This window comes from Hippopotamus amphibius, chromosome 3, assembly GCF_030028045.1.
Source record: "Hippopotamus amphibius kiboko isolate mHipAmp2 chromosome 3, mHipAmp2.hap2, whole genome shotgun sequence".
Lineage (NCBI taxonomy): Eukaryota > Metazoa > Chordata > Mammalia > Artiodactyla > Hippopotamidae > Hippopotamus > Hippopotamus amphibius.
The window spans coordinates 173,195,493-173,216,321 of NC_080188.1; the positions used below are offsets into that span (position 1 = coordinate 173,195,493).

The 20,829-nt window shown below is 45.9% G+C and overlaps 1 protein-coding gene across 2 annotated transcripts in view; it reads left to right on the plus strand.

Moving 5' to 3' along the window:
- The window catches only part of ASTN1 (astrotactin 1), a 299,335-nt gene that overhangs the window by 126,043 nt on the left and 152,463 nt on the right, over positions 1-20,829 (plus strand). The window contains exons 3-7 of one of the 2 annotated variants that reach the window (XM_057727657.1): positions 5,988-6,381; positions 7,795-7,941; positions 9,055-9,162; positions 13,993-14,142; positions 15,541-15,732. In XM_057727657.1, coding sequence (XP_057583640.1) covers positions 5,988-6,381; positions 7,795-7,941; positions 9,055-9,162; positions 13,993-14,142; positions 15,541-15,732 — 991 coding nt within the window. The remainder of the gene's footprint in view (positions 1-5,987; positions 6,382-7,794; positions 7,942-9,054; positions 9,163-13,992; positions 14,143-15,540; positions 15,733-20,829) is intronic. The other variant, XM_057727658.1, reaches the window with a different exon arrangement.

Below are 20,829 nucleotides of genomic sequence, written 5' to 3' on the forward strand. Positions count from 1 at the left end.
CACTGAACTGACTTTGAAGGACAAGTAACGGTTAGCTGAGGGAGAGAGGAAGTGACCCAGACTCAGGACGAATACACAGGTCAGGTAATGAGACAGTCTTGTGGTTGGCCAGCATGACCGGGACCAGCATAAAAGGGAAGTCTGCCTAGAACTTTCTATCCCTGAGCAATCACCATCAATGTTACATAAAACATTGTTACATAAATATTCCAAAGTCTGCAGATTATCTGACATACCTCATACTACTCTCTCAGGTAAGTGCCGAAAATGTCAGTTTCATGATAACATAAAAGCTGATTTCATTTGTTTGATCTCTATTAAAGCCAGTAGAAATGATTTATTGATTTTTTAAAAGAAAACTATATTTTTAAATGCCATTTTTTTTGCAAGCATCTGATTCATAGATGTGGAGATCTCATATACCCCAAACACATGTCTAGATCCAAAATTTTAATAGTTTTGAGGAAAATCAATACAATAATCAGAAAACTCATGAAAAGTTGAATAAAAAGCAAAACAATTCCATATCTTGCCATCAGTGTTATTTTTTAATGTTCAAAGTTTGCCTCTTGTTGCTTGTCACTTGGCTCCAGATGTACCTTAATGCTTTTTCTGTTTGTTTTGTTTTTGTTTTTAATGCCATAAAAATTGAAGTTAACACATAAGTGAAGCCGATACTCTGAACACAGGTAGGGTAATACGGAATCTCAAAGCCAGGTGTAGGTATCTGAAGAACTCCTGTGCACTCTCTGTAAAGCCTGGGAGATGACATTGCCCCAGTGAGTTTGTCAGTCTGCTTATGGCCACACACCAGGTGGAAGGCTGTTTTAATGGGGTTGAATGCTTGAAGGAAGTTTGTTCCTCCGGACAAACTTTTTTTAAAAAATTATAGTTGATTTACAATGTTGTGTTAGTTTCAGGTGTAGCAGAATGATTCAGTTATATATATATATATATATATATATATATATATATATATTTTCAGATTCTTTTCCATTATAGGTTATTACAAGACATTGAATATAGTTCCCCAGTAGGACCTTATCATTTATTTTATATATAGTAGTTTGTGATCTTCTAATTCCAAACTCCTAATTTATCACTCCCCCCTTTGGTAACCATAAGTTTACCAACAAATTTTCTTTTGCCAGATAAGAAGATTGTACAACTCGCCTTGGTCTTTTTGACTTGGTTATTAGAAAGCTCCTAGCCCTTCTTGGCCTACACTTTCTTTCCATTCATCTGCCACCTCTTGGTTTCATTAGATTATTTGAAAGACAAATCCTGGAGCATCTATGTCATTGAAACTGCTTACAATCCCCAATGGAAGTAGAAGGGTTAAAAATAATGGTAACATCAAAGAACTATGGTTTATCATGGAAATGCAAAAGCAGTTGAATTTGAGCACTGGGTTTCTGAGTCCTCACTATAGAAGGAACATTATCAAAGTGGCTATACCCATGCCTTTTCCTAGTATAGTGGAAGCCCTGTACGTGTAGTTCTCCTGCCTATGCCCTCCTCACTGGATAGAGCAGATAAACAGTCTGGAGGGATTTGTGTACAGTGATTTTACAAATTATTATTACAAAATATTGTTGTTATTAAATAACATTACACATTAATATCATATAACATGTATATTATTATTTTGATAATAGTCCACAATTATTGTCATAATAAAGTGTTGTGACACCTGCCATCAATTTGGGCTGTAGATTCAGAGAGACTGTTCCACAACTTGCACGCCTGAGAATATTTTTTCTTACACCTGTGCTGAGTTTCACCTAATGGCTGGAGCTCATTACTGGTAACTGATTATTAAAAAGCTGAGGTCATCTGGAGGCAGTGACTGTAAGCAGAGGGAATGTTTTGCTAAAGCAATACTAGAGATGCTAGATGAACTGGCTTAGCCAAAGGAAAACTTGTGTTTTAACTCCCTACGAGTTGTTATTTTTTTAAAAAAAAATTAGCATAAAATATTGCTAATTGAGTGTCTAGGCCCTTATGTGGTTAAGGGGACTTTAGATGAATCTAAAAAAATCGGGCCATGAACAAACACATGAAAAGATGCTCAACATCACTAATCATTAAGAGAAATGCAAGTCAAAGCCACAATGAGGTATCACCTCACACCAGTCAAAATGGCCATCATCAAAAATTCTAGAAACAATAAATGTTGGAGAGGGTGTGGAGAAAAGGGAACTCTCCTGCACTGTTGGTGGGAATGTAAGTTGGTACAGACACTATGGAAAACAGTTTGGAGGTTCCTTAAAAAACTAAAAATAGAAATGCCATATGATCCAGTAATCCCACTACTGGGCATATACCCAGAGAAAACCATAATCCAAAAAGAAACATGTACCGTAATGTTTATTGCAGCACTATTTACAATAGCCAGGACATGGAAGCAACCTAAATGCCCATCAACAAATGAATGGATAAAGAAGATGTGGCATATATATACAATTGAGTATTACTCAGCCATAAAGAGGAATGAAATGGAGCTATATGTAATGAGGTGGATAGACCTAGAGTCTGTCATACAGAGTGAAGTAAGTCAGAAAGAGAAAAACAAATACTGTATGCTAACTCATATATACGGAATCTAAAAAAACGGTACTGATGAACCCAGGGACAGGGCAAGAATAAGGATGCAGATGCAGAGAATGGACTGGAGGACACAGGGTTGAGGGGTTGGGGGGCAAAGGGGAATCTGGGACAAAGTGAGAGAGTAGCATAGACATATATACACTACCAACTGTAAAATAGATAGCTAGTGGGAAGTTGCTGTATAACAAAGGGAGATCAACTCAATGATGGGTGATGCCTTAGAGGGCCAGGATGGGGGGATGGGTGGGGGTGAGAGGGAGTCACAGGAGGGAGGGGATATGGGGATATATGTATAAATACAGCTGATTCACTTTAGTGTACCTCAAAAGCTGGTACAAGAGTGAAAAGCAATTATATTCCAATAAAGAGCTTAAAAAAAAAGGTTATTAATTAAAAACAAAAATCGGGCCATGAAAAGAGCAGTGAAGGAGGATCTGGGTGTAGAACTAGTTCTCTCTACACTGTTTAATTTTGTAGTTTCTCTGGGCCTTCATGTCTTCAGAAAAGGAGGGGCTGAATCTAAAGGTTTTCACTGGATCTCGTAGTCAAGAGAGAACACAGATTTCTGTGTTGAAATTCAACTAAATTGAGAGTCTAATGGTATCCTCCAGGCATGTAGTGGTGTGTGCTGCCCAGTCTTATTTTAGCACAGAGACCTTGAAATGCACCCACTGTCTTTGCCCTGCAGAGTAACCTTGAATTGGATGCTGAGTGGGTGCTTGGTGCAAGGTCCTTTGCTTACCATAGTACCTCTTTGTCAGCTAGATGTGCACTTTGAGTAGTTTCTCTTTTTCCTTCAAGAGGTGAGGATGGATCTAGGTGAAATCACCCACACTTTCCTACTCTAGCCTCTTACAATTCATGAGATAGATGCCAGGGTGTATATGTCTCCAGTGAGCAAAGCTCACTCAGAGTGACTGTAGCCTAGTGGTTAAGAAGGTCAGCTCTGGAGTGGGAGTCATTTTGGTCCCATTCCAGTCATTTGATTCATTTGCTATTTTTCAGCCTCTGTGCATTAGCCTTTTCAAATGTAAAATGAGGAAATAGTAGACCCTACTTCTCAGAGTTGAAAGTGTAGAGCATTTGGGGCAGATGTCTGATACAAAGTAAAAGCCCCGTAACAGACCACTGTCCTTGCTTTATTCCTGCGAAATACGGGGCATGAACCAATGGCCCGGATCTTATCGCAACCCTGCTGTGAGCACCTGAAAGGAGAATCAGAGAGGAAGAGTGGAAGGAGGGCCTGAAGCCCTCGCTGCTAGCAGGAAAGGTGGTGCCTAAACCATTCCTGGGAGATGGATGTTGACGTTCCCCTTACAGCTCTTTAGGGAATACAATCACCTTGCACTTTCACTAGCCTAATTCAAGGTCTGACAACTTCCCTCCTTGGGAAGTTATTCCTTCTGTGTGGCTTAATTACCTATTGTTGCAGTTTCAATTCGGGGTGAAGGAAAGGATAGTGGGTCTGACTCTGAGATAAAAGATCTGCTGAAAAGCCGTTGGCTTGGACCCAAACACTCATTCTCAGCAAATGGGTTCAGGGCTCTGTTCTGCCCTGTGGAGGTGCCCCAGGGGCTCTGTGTGCACGTCTGCAGGGCAGCGGGGGCAGCATTTAGCCAAGACCTAGAATGCTTGGCTCTGGACTCCCACCCCCACTGTAACCTGAGCCGCTCATCTTCATGCTTTCTCTGTACTTTCCTGGGAGATTTCCGCAGGACAAAGGGTTATGCAGATAAGAGAAAAATGTGAAAACCTGGGGGCCCGTGTATGTCCCCAACAAGCTCCCTGACATGAACCATCATGTGGCAGCTGACCGTTGCTTCTTGTCAGCTCCTCTGAGCTGCCTGTTTGAAAGCAGCAACATTGTGTGTGTGTGTGTGTGTGTGTGTGTGTGTGTGCGCGTGCTCCTTTGCTCACAGTGATGGTGGGAGAGGGAGGATAAATGGGAAGATTTACAGGGAGAGGAACTTTATAAATCCAAGACATAATTATTATGAGACTGGAAAAGGACCCCTTTAATATATTCGAGGGAATCATCTTCACCTAGCCTTGTGTGGGTGAAGCCCCTTGGAATTAATAGAGGGTTTTCATCTCTAGCCTATGTGATGGGGTGGCAGTGATTGAAGCCCAAGGTTGAGATCAGAACCATTTGGCACACCCCCACCTAATGAAATAGGTTCGGAGGGATGTTGACCAAAATAAAGGGAGTGAATACAGATTGTGCACGGAAAGATTTATGCCTGCTGAGTGCTGTGCAGCAATGGGCTTGCAAGCCCTTCCCTCCAAACCCCGCCCTGGGTGCATGTCAAAGGAAGGTGTTCAATCTCCCCGAGTACTGCATCCTCCTCGCCTCTGACAGACAGCTGAATGGTGTTCAGGTTTTTAAGTAATGGCCTCGGAGTACGGCCTTGGAGCACCAGAAGGTTCAGAAGGAAACTCCTGTGCCAGTCTGACTCCAGAACATGTGTCTCAGTCTTTTCTCTTGAGCTGTAGCAAGAATGGGAACATCACTCAGGACTGTGGGAGTGAGAGAAAGCTGTCTCCTAAGGCAGCAGTGACCTCAAAAGTCATGTTCAGATGATGAGATTTCTCTGCATACTTGCTTGTAGATTCCTGATGGATGTAAACTTCTCTTTGGATCGGTCACTGGTTTTCTCCTGCTGGGACAGTTATTCCAGCAGAGACATTTAAGGTTAGGCTGACAACCTTGATTCCATGTGATACACTTTATTAGGTACTTTACATAGTTACCTAACTTAGTCCTTATGCCACCCTGCAAGGGTAAGTGGTATCTTTTCCATTATACAGATGAGGACTCTGAGGTTTCGAATTTATAGGACTCGCTGATCATCGGTGTAGCCAGAGTTAGAATCTATACATGGTTGATTTTAAGATGTGAAAGAGGAATAAATCAGATGCCTTTCCACTGCCAAAAATTGGCCTGAAACCAGATTTACATGTAGCAGATTTGCCTTAAGAAACCCTCTGCCTTATTTCTGCAGCTGAAATCTCTCTCTCTCTCTCTCTCATACGCGCGCGCGCGCACACACACACACACACACACACACACACACTCACAATCCCAAAGACTTCTTTCTTCTTCACATCATTTGCTAAGCCAGAACCAGCCGTGGCTCACTTGAAATAAGGCACTGATCATCCCAGTTCCATTTTTCTTTCACCCTGAACACCGATCACAGCAGACTGTTCCTTTGCTGCTGAGTGATGCTTGCTGTAAAGCGCCTATTGCACCTAAGTGAATGAATGAATGAATGAATGGGTGAGTGATAGTGACAGTGGCAGTGGGAGGGGCGACATCTCTTGGTGGGACGAGCTCGCCTGTCTGGCCGGGCCCACCTGTCGTCCTCTCTTCCCAGGGTGGCATGATTGCGCTGCTGCTGTCCATCTTGTGCCTGGTGATGATCCTGTACACTCGCCGGCGTTGGTGCAAGCGCCGCCGGGTCCCCCAGCCCCAGAAGAGTGCCAGCGCGGAGGCGGCCAACGAGATTCACTACATTCCTTCTGTGCTGATCGGTGGGCATGGGCGGGAGAGTCTGCGCAATGCCCGCGTGCAGGGTCACAACTCCAGCGGCACTCTGAGCATCCGGGAGACACCCATCCTGGACGGCTATGAGTATGACATCACCGACCTGCGCCACCACCTGCAGAGGGAGTGCATGAACGGCGGGGAGGACTTCGCCAGCCAGGTCACCCGCACCCTTGACTCCCTGCAGGGCTGCAACGAGAAGGCGGGGATGGACCTCACACCAGGTGAGCGCGTCGGTCCTTGTCTCAGGGTACTAGGGAGCAGGTCGGGGACAGCTGTTTTCTAATTTCATGGCTGGTTGTCATACATAATGGGATGTGCCAGTGCCCTTTCCCAGGTGGGCAGGAAGAGTAAGCTTTATCCTGAGATGATGGGAGGTGTTTTCTAATGTAGCAAATCAGAAGAACAAGGGTAAATTGGATCCTTCTCCACTTCCACTTTGCCCTGGAAGCGAAGGTACTTTTATATCCAACAGAAGAGTGGGTTAGAACCTTTTTCGTATATAATGAGAAATCTTCAGGGAAATAGGGAGATAGCAAGAAAGATCAATGTGTGTGTATGACATTTTTGCATATAGTATGTATGCGTGTGCTATTTAATTTTCCATTGAAGTGGAGGGGAGAGAGGTATCTGTTCTTTTCTAAGACTCCTGAGACTTTGGCCTGGGGTGTTTTAGTGTTGTCTTGCCCATGCCTCTATGGTCTTTACAAGGGATGCACTTCTTTAAAGAAAATGAAGGAATACAATCACCTGTTTGACCTCAGATGCTTTGCATATCTATGAGACACTGGGTGGAAGAGACTTGGACCTAATGTGGCCGAACAAGATCAGAGCTGGTGAAATGCAGAGAGGAAATGACTGCACTTTTCATTTATAGCCTATCTCTCATCCTTCTATAAATAACAACTATCTGTAGATAAAACCCCACAACAATGATCCTTCAAGGAACTGCCCAATTATCTTCGAAGAAGACATTTTTGAAACGGAATATTGCTTAAGATATATGGACTTTCAGTGGGGCTTGAAAAGAGTGAAATCACATCACAGAGGTCTCCATTCTGCCTGTTATCCAGAGAAGATCCTATAAGACTAGGCACATCTTAGTAAGATTTAAAGTCTGGACATTCCTTGAGTCTAGGGCATGTGTCTTCAATATCTCATATTTTTCATAGCACCATAGTGCTAAGCCTACCGAGTAGCCATCTGATTAGAGACCCAGGGAGCAGGCAGCACAAATATGTGAGAGCTGGATGTCAGACAATAGGGAGCGGCACAAACGGGGATGAAAGAGGGGGGCAAGTTCTGCCTGAATGCGTTCAAATTCAAGTTCTTGTAAAACTCCGTGCTGACCAAAGGAAGGAAATCTGCAGTCTGTGTCTCAGCAAATGGCCACACGTGGTAACCCTATCAATACAGAATTGGCTGAATTGGATTCCCCTTCTTCACACCTTCTCATAACTCTGTAGTCCCCTAGAAATCAGAGGGAAGTGTTTCAGTCTCTGCCAACCTCCCACTTTAAAGCGTTCATAGTGCAATTTCTGTGAAAGCCCATCTACTTGGTTCATGCAGATTTCCTTGCTCTCACTTTCTTCCGGCCTTTTCTCTTAAAGCTGCTGCCTTGACCTTTCCTTGTACAGGAAGCGACAATGCCAAGCTGTCGCTGATGAACAAGTATAAAGATAACATCATCGCCACCAGCCCCGTGGACTCCAACCACCAGCAGGCCACTCTGCTTTCTCACACCTCCAGTAGCCAGAGAAAGAGGATCAACAACAAAGCAAGAGGTATCCATGTCTGATGTGAGGGCTCGAAGGTGGCTTCCTTCATACCAGGCTTCCCTAACATCCCTTAAGATCCTGGACCCCCACTCGCAGGCATGCCTGGAGTGGCTGTGTTGGGGCAGGCTTTCTGCAGGCCTGTTGTGTGTTACTTACCACAAAATTTAAACGTCTGCAAACCTTTTGACCCAGTAATTTTATTGATGAGAATTTATCCTTAGTAAATAATAATTGGACAAGTGCTCAAAGATGTGTGTAAAAGGCTGTTCATCACAACGTTGTTTAAAAGAGCGAAAAACTGGAAATAGCTTAAATGTCCATCAGTGGGGAATTGCTTAACTACCTGCACATCTGTCTCCCATCCAGTGGCTTAAGATGATACTATAGATCTATATTTGTTAAAATGGAAAGTTGCCCACCCATCTATTAAATGGGAAAAAAGAAAGTTATAAAATAGAAAGTACAGCAGAATGCCATTTTTAAGGGGAACTTAAAAAACCTTTATCTGCTTCTGTATCAGAGAAAAAGACAAGAGTATATTCATCAAGTGTTAACAGAGTCTTTCTCTGATTCAGAGGATTTAGAGGACATCAGGGTATATATACTATCCATATATATATATATATATTATATATATATACTATTCCTTTTACACATTTTGGGGTCTTCTGTATATTCTTTTCTCTCTTTTTCACATTGAATGTATATTAATCCTAGAACCAGAAAAAATACAGTACCGGTATTAAGACATATAGACATATGCCCCTTAAGACATAATTCCAGTCTCTATCAACCAGAATCATGATGTGTAATGAGAGAAATTTCCCTTTATTCCTTTTCTACGTACTGTCCTACCTACTGTCCATGATGGTCCTCTCTGGCAGGAGGCTCTCCTCGGTGGAAGCATGGGCTGGGTGGGGCTGGGGCTCAAGTGATGGCTGTCATATCAAGGTCTACTTCTCCAATAAATCTGTGTATCAGGAAGCTCCAATCCCCGTAGATACTCCTCCCAGGTTGTCAGTCACCCTGTTCTCATTTTCCTCTTGAACTTACCCAGTGATTTGGTGACATGAAGACAAAACTGAAGACACTGTTTTTGCCCTTGTCTTTTCATTACAGCTGGTTCTGCCTTCCTGAACCCTGAAGGAGATTCTAGTACAGAGGCAGAAAACGACCCGCAGCTGACCTTTTATACTGACCCCTCGCGGAGCCGAAGGCGCAGTAGAGGTAGGCAGGATGGAGGGGCAAAGTAGGGTGAGAGGGGCTGTGAGTGGGGGGAAGGCAGGGAGCTGCAGAGGTGCTGGGTCATGGAGGGGACTCTGTGGACCAAAGCCAGTTTCTGCAGGAAGGATTCTTGGACCAAAATTGGTGATTCCTCCTAAGGAAGAAAGAAGAGCCTAGAGTGGAAAATTTCAGAGAATCATCTCTCCTAGATAATGGCACTCTCAAACAAGTTTCCAAGTTGTTTGAAAGGCTATTTCTTGGTCAGAAGACTCTCAATTCCTTCTGGAAGCCTCGGGAGTCATATTTTGCTGTTTAGACCAGGAAATAAAGTTGATAAAGTGTGTTATACATGAAAAATGGATAGTATATATACCCTTGCTAACCTAGCTATCCTGGGATTGAGTGAGGCAGGACTTGGAGAGTGGGGTAATTCAGTAACGATCTGTGGCCTGAAAAACATGTGTGATGGTTTTTGACCTGGAATTCCCTACCCAGTAGAATCACAGGACCCCCAGGCTCCAAGCCCCCTCCCTTCTCCTGGCGGGGCCCAGGTTGGTTCGTTTGTCCTCCTCAGCGTTGATAGAGTTGTCCTTCCACCGCGCAGCCAGGGTCTGTGCCTCTCCATCCTGAGTGGCTTCAGGTGTGGCTATTGCAGCTGTGGCTACCCCTGCCTATGGCTTTGTGGTCTCACCATCATCGTCACTGAGGGAGGTCTGGGTTCAGGCACCAATCAGCGTCACCATTTACTTGCTGTGTGATATTGGCTAAGGACAACAACTTCTCTGAGCCTCAGTTTTCATATTAAATGGGTTAACAATACCTCATACATAGGGCTAAATTGTATTAAAATGTGCTATTTTGGTGACTGGCAAGGCACTATGAGAGCTCTACTGTATTGCTGTTAGCATTCTCCAAGTGCAACCTCGGTTTCTAGAGCACTTCATCCTAAAGAATCTTAGACAGGGACCCCTCAAGATACAATGGAGGGTATCTGAGTGACAGGACCTTGTGTTATAGTCAATGACATTTTTTCCAACCAATAATTAACCAATGCCCCCCCAAATGACACCTACCTTTTGGCTCCCTCCTACCTCCACTTGAGTTCCTGACATACTGAGGAATTCTTCCCAGAGATTGAAAGAAGCCCTGTTAATTCCCCAGTTCCAGTTTCTGCAGGCTCTGCTGCTATCAGTACAAAAGTTCTTCTCACCACTTTTCTCAGGAGATCAATGGGGCTCTGGGTCGCCCCACTTCTGTTGCCCCAGTATCCCTGAAGTGAGAATGTTGACTCTTGATCCTCATTACATATTTATATACAGCAGAGAGTCTACCTAGGCCTATTCATCCTAGGCAACAGCAAAGCAGGGTGGGTTCTGCTTTAATAAAAACCCGTTTAAGAAAATCTATAGTAATGAATTAGAATGAATTTCTTTGCAACATAAAACTGTTCCTTTTAAATACCAAGCTCTCCTAGTGCATCAGCTGTTTATTGCTATTAACTAGACTGTAAGCTTCTTACGGATGGGCATGTCTAATTTATTTTTCCAAGGTGCCTCGTGAGGGATTTTGCCTATAATAGATGCTTGCCAGGTGCTTGTTGAATTGAACTGGATACATCAATCAGGCCAGCAGGAAATTTTATAACCCACCTGCCATGGGTCAGGCTTTGTGATCAGTGGTAGAAACATGAAAACATGGCACAGTGATAAGGCTTAATTTAATAATATAAATAAAGTAAAATGAGTATTCAGAAGACAGAACAGTTAATTCTACCTGGCAGCAAAAGGAGGCAAAAAAGGAGAAAATAATTAGACTTGGGTTATATACAATGCATAGAATTTCTTGAAAGGGGAAAATCTAGGGGAAGGGCACTTCACTAGAGGAAAAGAGCAGATACAAAGCCTTGAAGGCACAAAAGAACACGGCATTTTCAAGCAAGTAAGAGGAGGTCCATATGGCAGTTGTAATCTAGGGTTTGAATATGTAGGCCCAGGGGGATGGGAGGGATGGGGCTGGGTAACAGGCCCGAGGACCAGTGCGTGTCCCCTGTTACTGGGTTTGCACTTGCTTCTGTAGGTCCCAGGGGACCCCTGGAAATTTTGAAGTCAGGTAGAGATGCTGGACGATGGGTTGATGATGCAGAAGGACCAGAGAGACAAGAGGCTGAGCGGCTAGTCATTGCCATCACAGGAGAGCAGCGGCAAGTGGCTGTGAACAGTGACAACCCTGTGTGAGAAGGGCTATAACAGCAAGGTGCACAAGGGCTGGAGGAACAGCAATGGATGGGTGAGAACCTGTTCTTGAAGGTTTCAGGGAAGTGTTTACAGGGAGATGTTGTTTGAGCTGAGACGTGAAGAGTAGGTGTATACCAGGCTGACAAGGTGACAAAATGGCATTCTGTGGAGGAGGAAATAATATGTGCAAAGTCACAGGGACATAAACTATAATCGTCTAGTCAGAGAGCAGTAAATTGTTTCCTAGAATCAAGCTTCTGGGACAGGCTTCTGGTTCGCTTGGGTAATAAGACTGGAAGATCAAGAGAAAGACTGTGGTCCTGACTGGAGGACTTGGACCTGACACTTCAGTTGGAGTCATTGAAGGATTTTTTTTTAATTAATTAATTTATTTTTTGGCTGTGTTGGGTCTTCATTGCTGCACACAGGCTTTCTCTAGTTGTGGTGAGCAGGGGCTGCTCTTCGCTGTGACGCGCAGGCTTCTCATTATGGTGGCTTCTCTTGTTGTGGAGCATGGGCTGTAGCCATGTGAGCTTCAGTAGTTGCAGCGTGCGGGCTCAGTAGTTGTGGCACATGGGCTTAGTTGCTCCACGGTATGTGGGATCTTCCCAGACCAGGGATCGAACCCGTGTCCCCTGCATTGGCAGCCGGATTCCTAACCACTGCGCCACCAGAGAAGTCCCGAAGGATTTTTTAAACAGCAAAGCCCTCGTCAGCTCTGCTTTGTAAAAGATCCCTCTAGGGCGGGGGGAGGATAGGTGAGAGGAGGGTGGGGGTGGGGAGATTGAGGCAGGGAGACTGGGTAGATGGCTGTTGCTATAGTCTGAGGGTGAGATGGTAGACAGAGGTAGGAATGCAGAGGATGGAGCAAGAGAAATTTTGGACACAAAATGAAAAATAATTTAATAGCATTGGTGGTAGGGAGGATGTGATTTAGGGAAGAGAGGGAAGAGTTAGACATGATGGAGTTTTGGGGCTTGAGAAACCAAGTAGAAGGTAGTGCCATTCGCTGGGCAGTGGACATGGGAGGGAGAGCATGGTTGGAGGGAAGGTGGAGAGCCCAGTTTGGGATACTGCATTTGAGTGCCCATGGGCCATTCTGGCAGTAGATCTCTCTGCTGCTGAGGCCTGGTGTGCGCTGGAGGTAGAAAGTGTAAGTGTGGGGAAATAGACTCCGTGTTGAAGGATACTGACATGAATAGAAGATCTCCAGGTAGCAAGGGACAGGGTATCAGAGGCTGCCCGCCACCCTGGAATCACTCTCCCAGCTGTTGCCAGCACACCCACCCGCTCAGGGAACCCGCTCCCAGAAATGCCGCATGCAGCCACAGACCAAACCTTTCCCCATGTTCCTGAGAACAGTGGTTCCAAAGACTCCACGGGGCCCAGGGATTGAACAGTGAGTTGTTTGGGGCTGTAGCCTCACTGAACCTGTGCATTGACTCCGGCTCCTCTCCTTAGCAGCTGCTTGACCCTGGACATGCCCTGTAGCCTCTCTAACACACTGTTTCTGTGGGAGCTGCCTCATCAGGCTGTGTCACCATTAAATGATAGGAGCCGTGTAAGACCCTGGGAACTGGTGCCTGACACAGAATTACCCTTCATAAGTGTTAACTATCACGATACGGTTCATCTCTTTGAGACTTATTTTCCTTGTCTGTTAAGTGGGTAGTTGCTATACAGCCTCACAGATTTATTATAAGGAAGCAAATATTTAAAATAATGTATGTGAAACACTTAGCACATTGCCGGCCATAATAGATGCCTTCCGTTGCTATCAATAATAAATATTAACACAGACTGTAAGGGAATTCCAAAAGATCCATACATTTTGTTGGCAGCTTGCCTTGCTTTCTTACTTTCCCACATCTGTTCTATCTCCATGTGAAAGGTCCCTCTTCTTACGACCATTTTATCCTCTCCACCAAAAGCAAACAAAAAACACACCCCCAAAACTTCCCTTCTTAGCCCTGTCCCTACCTACCTGGAAGTGTTTCTTATTCCCTGACTTTCTCACTAAGCTTCCATTTATAATCTTACCCCAAGGACTGCAAGACTGGGGAGAGTCTTCTAGTGTGACAATATTCTCTACTATATAGAGCCGACTTCCCTGTTTTTCCCTCCTTCCAAGCCCTAGGACTCCCACCCACAGAGTAGGTGAGGGGTACTTTGAGCCCCTGGAGTGGAGGAGCTGGTTTGTGAGAGCGCGCTCTGTGAAAACCGGGGGAAGTGCAGGGAGTTCCAGCATGGGGTGAAAGCATCCCCACCACCCTTGGGCAGGAGGTTGGAGCCCCGCCAGGCGAGTAGAGGGGGACAATGCCCTCCTTTATGATTTCTCTTGTGAACCTGGCCCAGGAGGCGTGCAGAGAACTTGCACACAACTGACCATTCTTGACCCTGAGGACCACCAGTCCCCTCTGACACCAGGCAGTGACATGAGGGTGAAGGTCACCGAGCTCATGCACTAGACACATTTCCCACCTGGGCTGGGCTTGTCAGCTGCCTCCCCTGTTTGCCAGGTTGGGCAGCAAAAGGCCTAGATGGCCCTTCACTGCCAAGGCTTTTACCATCAAGTGTCCTTCTTTTGTCTCATTTGCAGTGGGCTCTCCCCGAAGTCCTGTGAATAAGACCACCTTGACCTTGATCAGCATCACCAGCTGCATGATCGGCCTTGTGTGCTCCTCTCACGTCAGCTGCCCTCTTGTTGTCAAAATCACCCTGCATGTCCCCGAGCACCTGATTGCTGATGGTGAGTCCACCTCTGAGGATGCCTCCTCCTCCCCCTCCCCCGAGAGGAGGGTTTCAGGTGGGCAGGGAAAATATAGACAAGCCAGGGGACACGTCTACCTATTACTATTAGTAAGGAAAAAAGAAACCCAGGTAAGAAAGACTTAGGGCAAAATTAGATTGTCCACTGATGAAATCAGAAGGCTGGTTAAAAAAAAATGAACAGGTCACCTCCTCCTTTCTATGCCCGTTTCCCATTTCTCTGTTTGTTTTTGTTTTGTTTTGTTTTGTTTTTTAAACTCTTAATTGAAATGTGTTTGCTTAAACTCTTGTACCTGTCTCTGAGGTACACCAAAGTGAATCAGCTGCATCGACACACATATCCCCATATCCCCTCCCTCCCGCGACTCCCCCCCACCCTCCCCGTCCTGGCCCTCCAAGGCATCACCCATGAAGTTGATCCCCTTTTGTTATACAGCAACTTCCCACTAGCTATCTATTTTACAGCTGGTAGTGTAAATATGTCTATGCTACTCTCTCACCTCGTCCCAACTTCCCCTTTGCCCCTCACCCCAGCCCCGTGTCCTCAAGTCCATTCTCTACTTCTGTATCTCCACTCTTGCCTGTCACTGGTTTCATCAGTACCATTTCTTCAGATTCCAATTAAGCACCTGCCTTTATGGATGAATGCAGAGCATACTGGCTATAGGTACATAGACACCAAGATTCTCTTAGCCTTTGAATGGGGAAAAGCTAAGTGGAGTAGTGGAGTGTTTAAGCATCAGCCCTGTTTCTGTTTGACATGCCTGGTGAGAAATTCCTAATTGCAGTAACTTGCTATCAACCCAGAACCCTAAAGCAGTGATTTACTTTCATCCAGGGGGACCTCAATGTAATGAGGGAATAACATACATTCTGAAAGTCCCTGAATTAGTTAAGCCCAGAGCACCTAATTGACTTGTTAGTGTCTGTTCTCCTGGTTGCTGTAAGGCTGAAAACAGGTGGGGACTGTCTGGGGTGTTAGAGGGCCTGCTATTTCATGGCAACTGAAGACAAGCAGCAGGTCCCTGTTCCTTGGATGAGTGCCAGCAGTGCCCGTGGCTGGGTCTGATGGAGCCATGCCACGGCCATCACCGAGCTGCTCAGACCCTGTATCTCTTGGGTCCACCCCAGTAGAGATGGGATGGGGCAAGGCCGCAGGGGATGTTATGACGGGAGGTCCAAGTGGTGGCCGAGCCTCCATCTGCTGACCCCTTGCTCTGTGACTCATGACAGGCCAGGATTGGTACAAGTAATGACCTTTGGTTGGGGCTAATCTTCAGAGCATCCCTTACTCAGTCTTCAGTGATAAGTGTGTGTGTGTGTGTGTGTGTGTGTGCGCGCCCGCACACGGGCATGCCTCCTCTCTCTCCCCCTGCAGGGAGCCGCTTCATCTTGCTGGAGGGGAGCCAGCTAGATGCCAGTGACTGGCTGAACCCTGCCCAAGTGGTTCTCTTCTCTCAGCAGAACTCCAGCGGGCCCTGGGCCATGGACCTTTGTGCCCGGCGGCTCCTGGACCCCTGTGAACACCAATGCGACCCTGAAACTGGTAGGCGGGAGCAGCGGGCAGCGGGTAACTGTCAGAGTTCATGCCTCTTGCAACCACCCCCTCAAAATCCAGGCCATCCCTCCCAATTGACCCATAACCTTTGGGAGCCTAGACTGTGCAAGGTGGCAGCATGTGGTTGAGCCCCTGAGAGTGTTGGCTTAAAATGTGGGAGTCATCTTCTGGCAGAAGCCTTGGACGCATCCTAACTGTAGCCCCAAGGCAGACGGATCAGCTTAGGGTGACCTCCACAGCCAATTTGCCCTCCAGTCGGGGGATATCAGCTAAGGGCGCTAAAATTTTTATGCATGTTTATTGTAGAAAATTTGGAAAATTTAGAAAAGCTTATAGAAGCAAATGATATTCATCTATAATTCTATCTCCTGGAGAAATCATTTTAAAATTTTAACGTCCTCCCTTCCGATCTTTTATCTGTGCCTGATTCTTGGAGGCTTGTAAGCACGCTAAGTCCAGTAGAGTTTTCTTGATCTTTTTTTTTTTTTCACTTAATATTCTATCATGGGAATTTTCCAGAATCACTAAATAATCCTCAATAATGTAATTATAATGGCCATTTGGTATTCCATTGTATGTCTATATCATAGCTCATTTAAATAGCCCCCTATTATTTGACATTTAGGAGGCATTAAATTTTTAATTTTTACAAATACTACTAAAATGGATATCTTTCCACATAAAAATAGGGTGGCACATTTGAGGTTATTTTCTTCAGATAAATCTTTGAAGAGAGATTACTCTGCCAAAGGATATAGACATCTCTCAAGCTATTATAGTATCCAATGGGGCTGGGGCTGCTCTGAGTGAGAGGGTTTGAGTTCAGACACAGCGTGCACTTGGGCTCCCACAGTGCTTCTTGAGCACCAAGATATCCAGGGGTATGGATCCTTCATCCCAGGTTGCTTTGCACTTTCATTGTAGTAGGGGTTCATCTATGGTAGTCTTTATAAAGACCTATTGCCAGTAGGTTCAGTACCACAGATAGCTCCTACCCAGAGGAGTGGTAAGATGCCTTAGAATCAAGGAAGGGGGTGTACTAATGTCTAAGACCCCCACGTGAAATATTGTTGGAGTCTAGGGCCAGGTCCTCCAGCTCTCTGTGCCTCACTTAAAGCCCCCCCCTCCTCCACACACACACACACACACACACACACACACACACACACATCTTTTTCAGGTGCCAGGGTAGAGGGATATTCTTAGAGGTTGACTCCAAGAGATCTAGCTCTTACTTCTGTTACAATCCGTTGCTGTAGCTCTCTGGGGGAGTAACAGGTAACTGCAGTATCTAAAATTCACCTTCTTAGGTCTAAAAGTTGTTGTTACGTGGGCCCATCACAGAGATTCTAGGCCCCCATATGGAGGAGAAAGTACAGCGTTTTAAACATCTGATGTCTAAGACTGTGCTTACTTGCTGCTCCTCCCACGCTGTCAGGCAAACACCAAACCAGACAGATGGCTGTGCACCATGCCCAAAAGCCAGTGTGCTCAAGAGAGAAAAGCGGGCTCAGCTCAGTGGTGGGGCTTCTCCGTGCAATTGAGCTAGCCTTTGGTCCCCTCTGACTTGGATTAGGAGACCCTGGACCATCTCACTTGTTAAACTTACTTCTGAGAGAAGCGTGATCTCCAGAGGGCCTTGGAAGCTTCACTTGAGGTTGTAAAGAACAGCAAGCAGTTTGAATTACACGTGGAAAGAGGGGTTGGTGTTTTAAGCTTGGTGGGTCTTAGAGATAAACTCCTCCTTACTTTAGGTCAATGCTCACATTCCCCAAGAAGTTACATGACTTGCTCGAAGTCCCGCAGCTACCTAAGGCAGAGTTGGTGTTCCATCCACCATGAAATCAGAGCAGAAGTGAGATTGTAAAGGGTTGCTTAATTCCCCCAGGCAGGTCAGAGCCAACATATTTGTTGCTGTGAGACTATTCAAGCAATCACCGTTGCTGGGCATCAATGTTTCCCGAGCCAGAAGCTGAGGAAGCTGCTTCTCCACAGTGAAGCTCCCATCACCTCTTCAGTCCCTCCCAGATGTCTCATTTCTAATCCTTACTGAAAATGACTTGGGAGACCCCTCCCCTGCTAGTGGCTTCCCCGTGTCTGTGACAATTAATGAATTTCCAACTGGAAAGCCAGGGAGGGAGATTAAAAAGAAGAACCCACAACAGAACTAAGGTGGGACCTCTTCATTCCAGGTAGCCCCTGAGAAATGATGCTGCAGAGATTTCCATTTTCATTAATGTTGGGGTTGGAAACCCTTCCCCTGCCCGCCCTGCTTCTGTCTGCGCATGGGATGATGTGGTCATCCCACACGCTCATCACTAAGAAACTTTATCGCCTCCCACACTTCATCCTAGAGCCTTTCTCCAAAGAGCTGAGTGTGGGAATTGGCTGCATGTCAAGTCGACGTTATTTTTGCAATCCTCCAGCTAACTCCCTTGGAAATGTCATAGTGTTGGGACATGTGCTTTCCCAGCCACGCCGAAGGGTCTGCCCACGTGGATGGGTGGAACTGTGCAAGTGCACATGTGTACTTTTTCACACACACAAACACACAAACACAGGCACTCAGTCACTGCAAAGGAGCACCCTCTGGTGCCTGAAGCTCTTCTCAGGCATCCTTCTGACATGTTCCAAACTTAAGTATGTGTTTACTTGTCACCTGCACAGAGGTCCGGAGTACCAGGTGTGGTAGGTGGCGTAATGGGCCCCCAAAGATGATCACGACCTAATCTCCAGAACCTGTGAAAATGTTACGTTACCTGGCACAGATGAATTCAAGCTGCAGATGGAATTAGGTTGCTAGACAACTGATCTTAAAATAAGGGGAGTATCCTGGATTAACCAGGTGGGCCCAATGCAATCACAAGGGTGCTTAACAGTGGAAGAGGAGGCCAGCGTGATACGACGTGACAAGGACTCCATCAGCCATTGCAGGATTTGAAGGTGGAGGAAGGGGGCATGAACCCATGAATGTGGGCAGCCTCTAGAAGGTGGAAAAGTCAAGGAAGCAGATTCTCCCTCCAAGCCTCCAGAAAAGAACACAGCCCTGTAGACACCTTGTTTTTAGCCCTGTGAGACTCGTATCAGATTTCTGACCTGCAGAACTGCAAGATAATACATTTCTGTTGTTTTAAACCACTAAGTTTGTGGTAATTATTTATGATGGCTATAGAAAACTAACACGCTAGGGAAGGAGAAAAAGGACAGAAGAAGAGTAAGCGTTGTTGTGACCACTTTATAACACCCTGGCACAGTTTGTAGAGGGTGGCTACACAGACCTTCTGCAGATGTGTCAGGAATCTATGAAAGGACTGGAGCTGGAAGAAACGTGAGACCCGTTTTCCATTCTAGCCCTCGCTTTTCCATTCTAGCAACGTGCTATCTGGGAGGGACGTAATGTACCTAAAGCTCTTAGCCTGGAAGCCCTCTGCCAACTGCGCGCTGACACCCTGTCCCAGATCCTCCCAGGTTGGTGACCCCAGGGGTGTCTCTGGTCACGTGGGGTGAACAGCAAACCACTAAAATTGCATCGCTTAATGCCCAGCTGGATCCAGCCAGGGGTTGACTTTTCCTGTACTTTCTAAGGGTTTTGTGGTGGTTGTATGTTGGTTTGTTTTCTGATGACAACACAGTTTCAGCGACTTCCCTCTCTGCTGTGTGCCTGGCCTCTGTTCTGCCATATGGGCAGCTGTGGAGGCTTCACACGCCTGCTTGACTTCACCCCCCACCCCATCAGTTCTGGCCACAGGCCCTCATTGCCCTCTTCAAGATATGTAGCTTTTAGGTGTCTGCAAGGAGTATGGGCTTCCAAGCTAAATCAAGTTCGAATCACCATCCAAGATGCTCGCTGAAATTCCTTCTGTCCCAGATCTTTCCATAGGCCAGTCCCAACCATGTAGAAATGTGTAAAATCTGGTGAGGGGCGTTGGACCAGTTTTCCAGACTCACTCTAGCCCTCCTCCCTTTTCCTTGCTCTGAACAAGGGCCTCTCTCTCTCTAGTCTTCCCTGGTTTTTAGAACCCAGTTTGGTGGGGTAGCACAGCTCCCATCTTGTTCCTGCCTCCTGGATTGCCCACGTATCCCAGACTCTCTTTTGTGGTTCGATTACAGCACCTCCTGTCAGGGTACACTTTTGACCTGTTTGCCTCTGTCTGCTCTCCCGGAGTCATGTGGGGCTGTTTGACTCTGAGCCTGCCTCTTGCCTGATGTCTGCCCAGGAGAGGAGACAGGCAATTAGATATTATTCAAGCCGAGATGTCTTGCAAAGATTTCCTTTTTTGGATGAAGCATACCCAATTCATTTTGATAAAAGCCAACAGCTACCTGAAGGATGGAGGGTGATCAGGACTTTTGGCCTTAATCTCTATTTACTTCATGAAGAACTTACAGTGAGCCCAGTCATGTCTGAGGAGCCCCAGCTTCAAGGTCTTTCTTTAATCTTTCAATGAGATTTGTGTCTCTATCCATTTATGGAATGGGAAATGACCGAAGGCATTGCCCGTCATAGAAGGTACCTCAAGGCGTCTGCCTTCAGGGTACCAAGCCAAATCAAGTGTAGACATCTCCAGGCCCTGCAGGGATCAGCTCTTGGGTGGGTTTCTACTCTCTGGCAGTGTGGTTGCCTGTGAGTGCCTCCTGCAGGGCACACTCCATCCCGGTTGGGCACTTCTCCGTGGCCATGACACGTCTCTCCGTTGGATTCCTGTGAACACCACCACAGAGTCGGCACGTCATGTGTTCCCTGCCATCTGTCACAGCAGATGCAGAGACTGTAACACTTCTAGCTTAGGAGGGCATCCAACACCCTTGTGGGGTCTTTAAAATTCACAGCTAACAGTCAGAGCCTGTGCTTGCACGAAATCCCTCTTACAGTCAAGATTTAGCAGTTGGTTGCCATAGCAACTTTCCTCATCAAGTCTGAACTCCTTTCAGTGTAGATGGCCAAACTGGTTTTGAAGAGGAATACAGAAGAGGGAAGTTTGGTGAGTTCTGGAAATGAGGTGATTTAAGAGGCAAATTTTGGAAATCCTCAAACTCTAACCTGATATGTTTGAAACATTTCTCTGTTGCTCTGACTTTGGGCTGCATGTAACATTATATGGAGAAAAG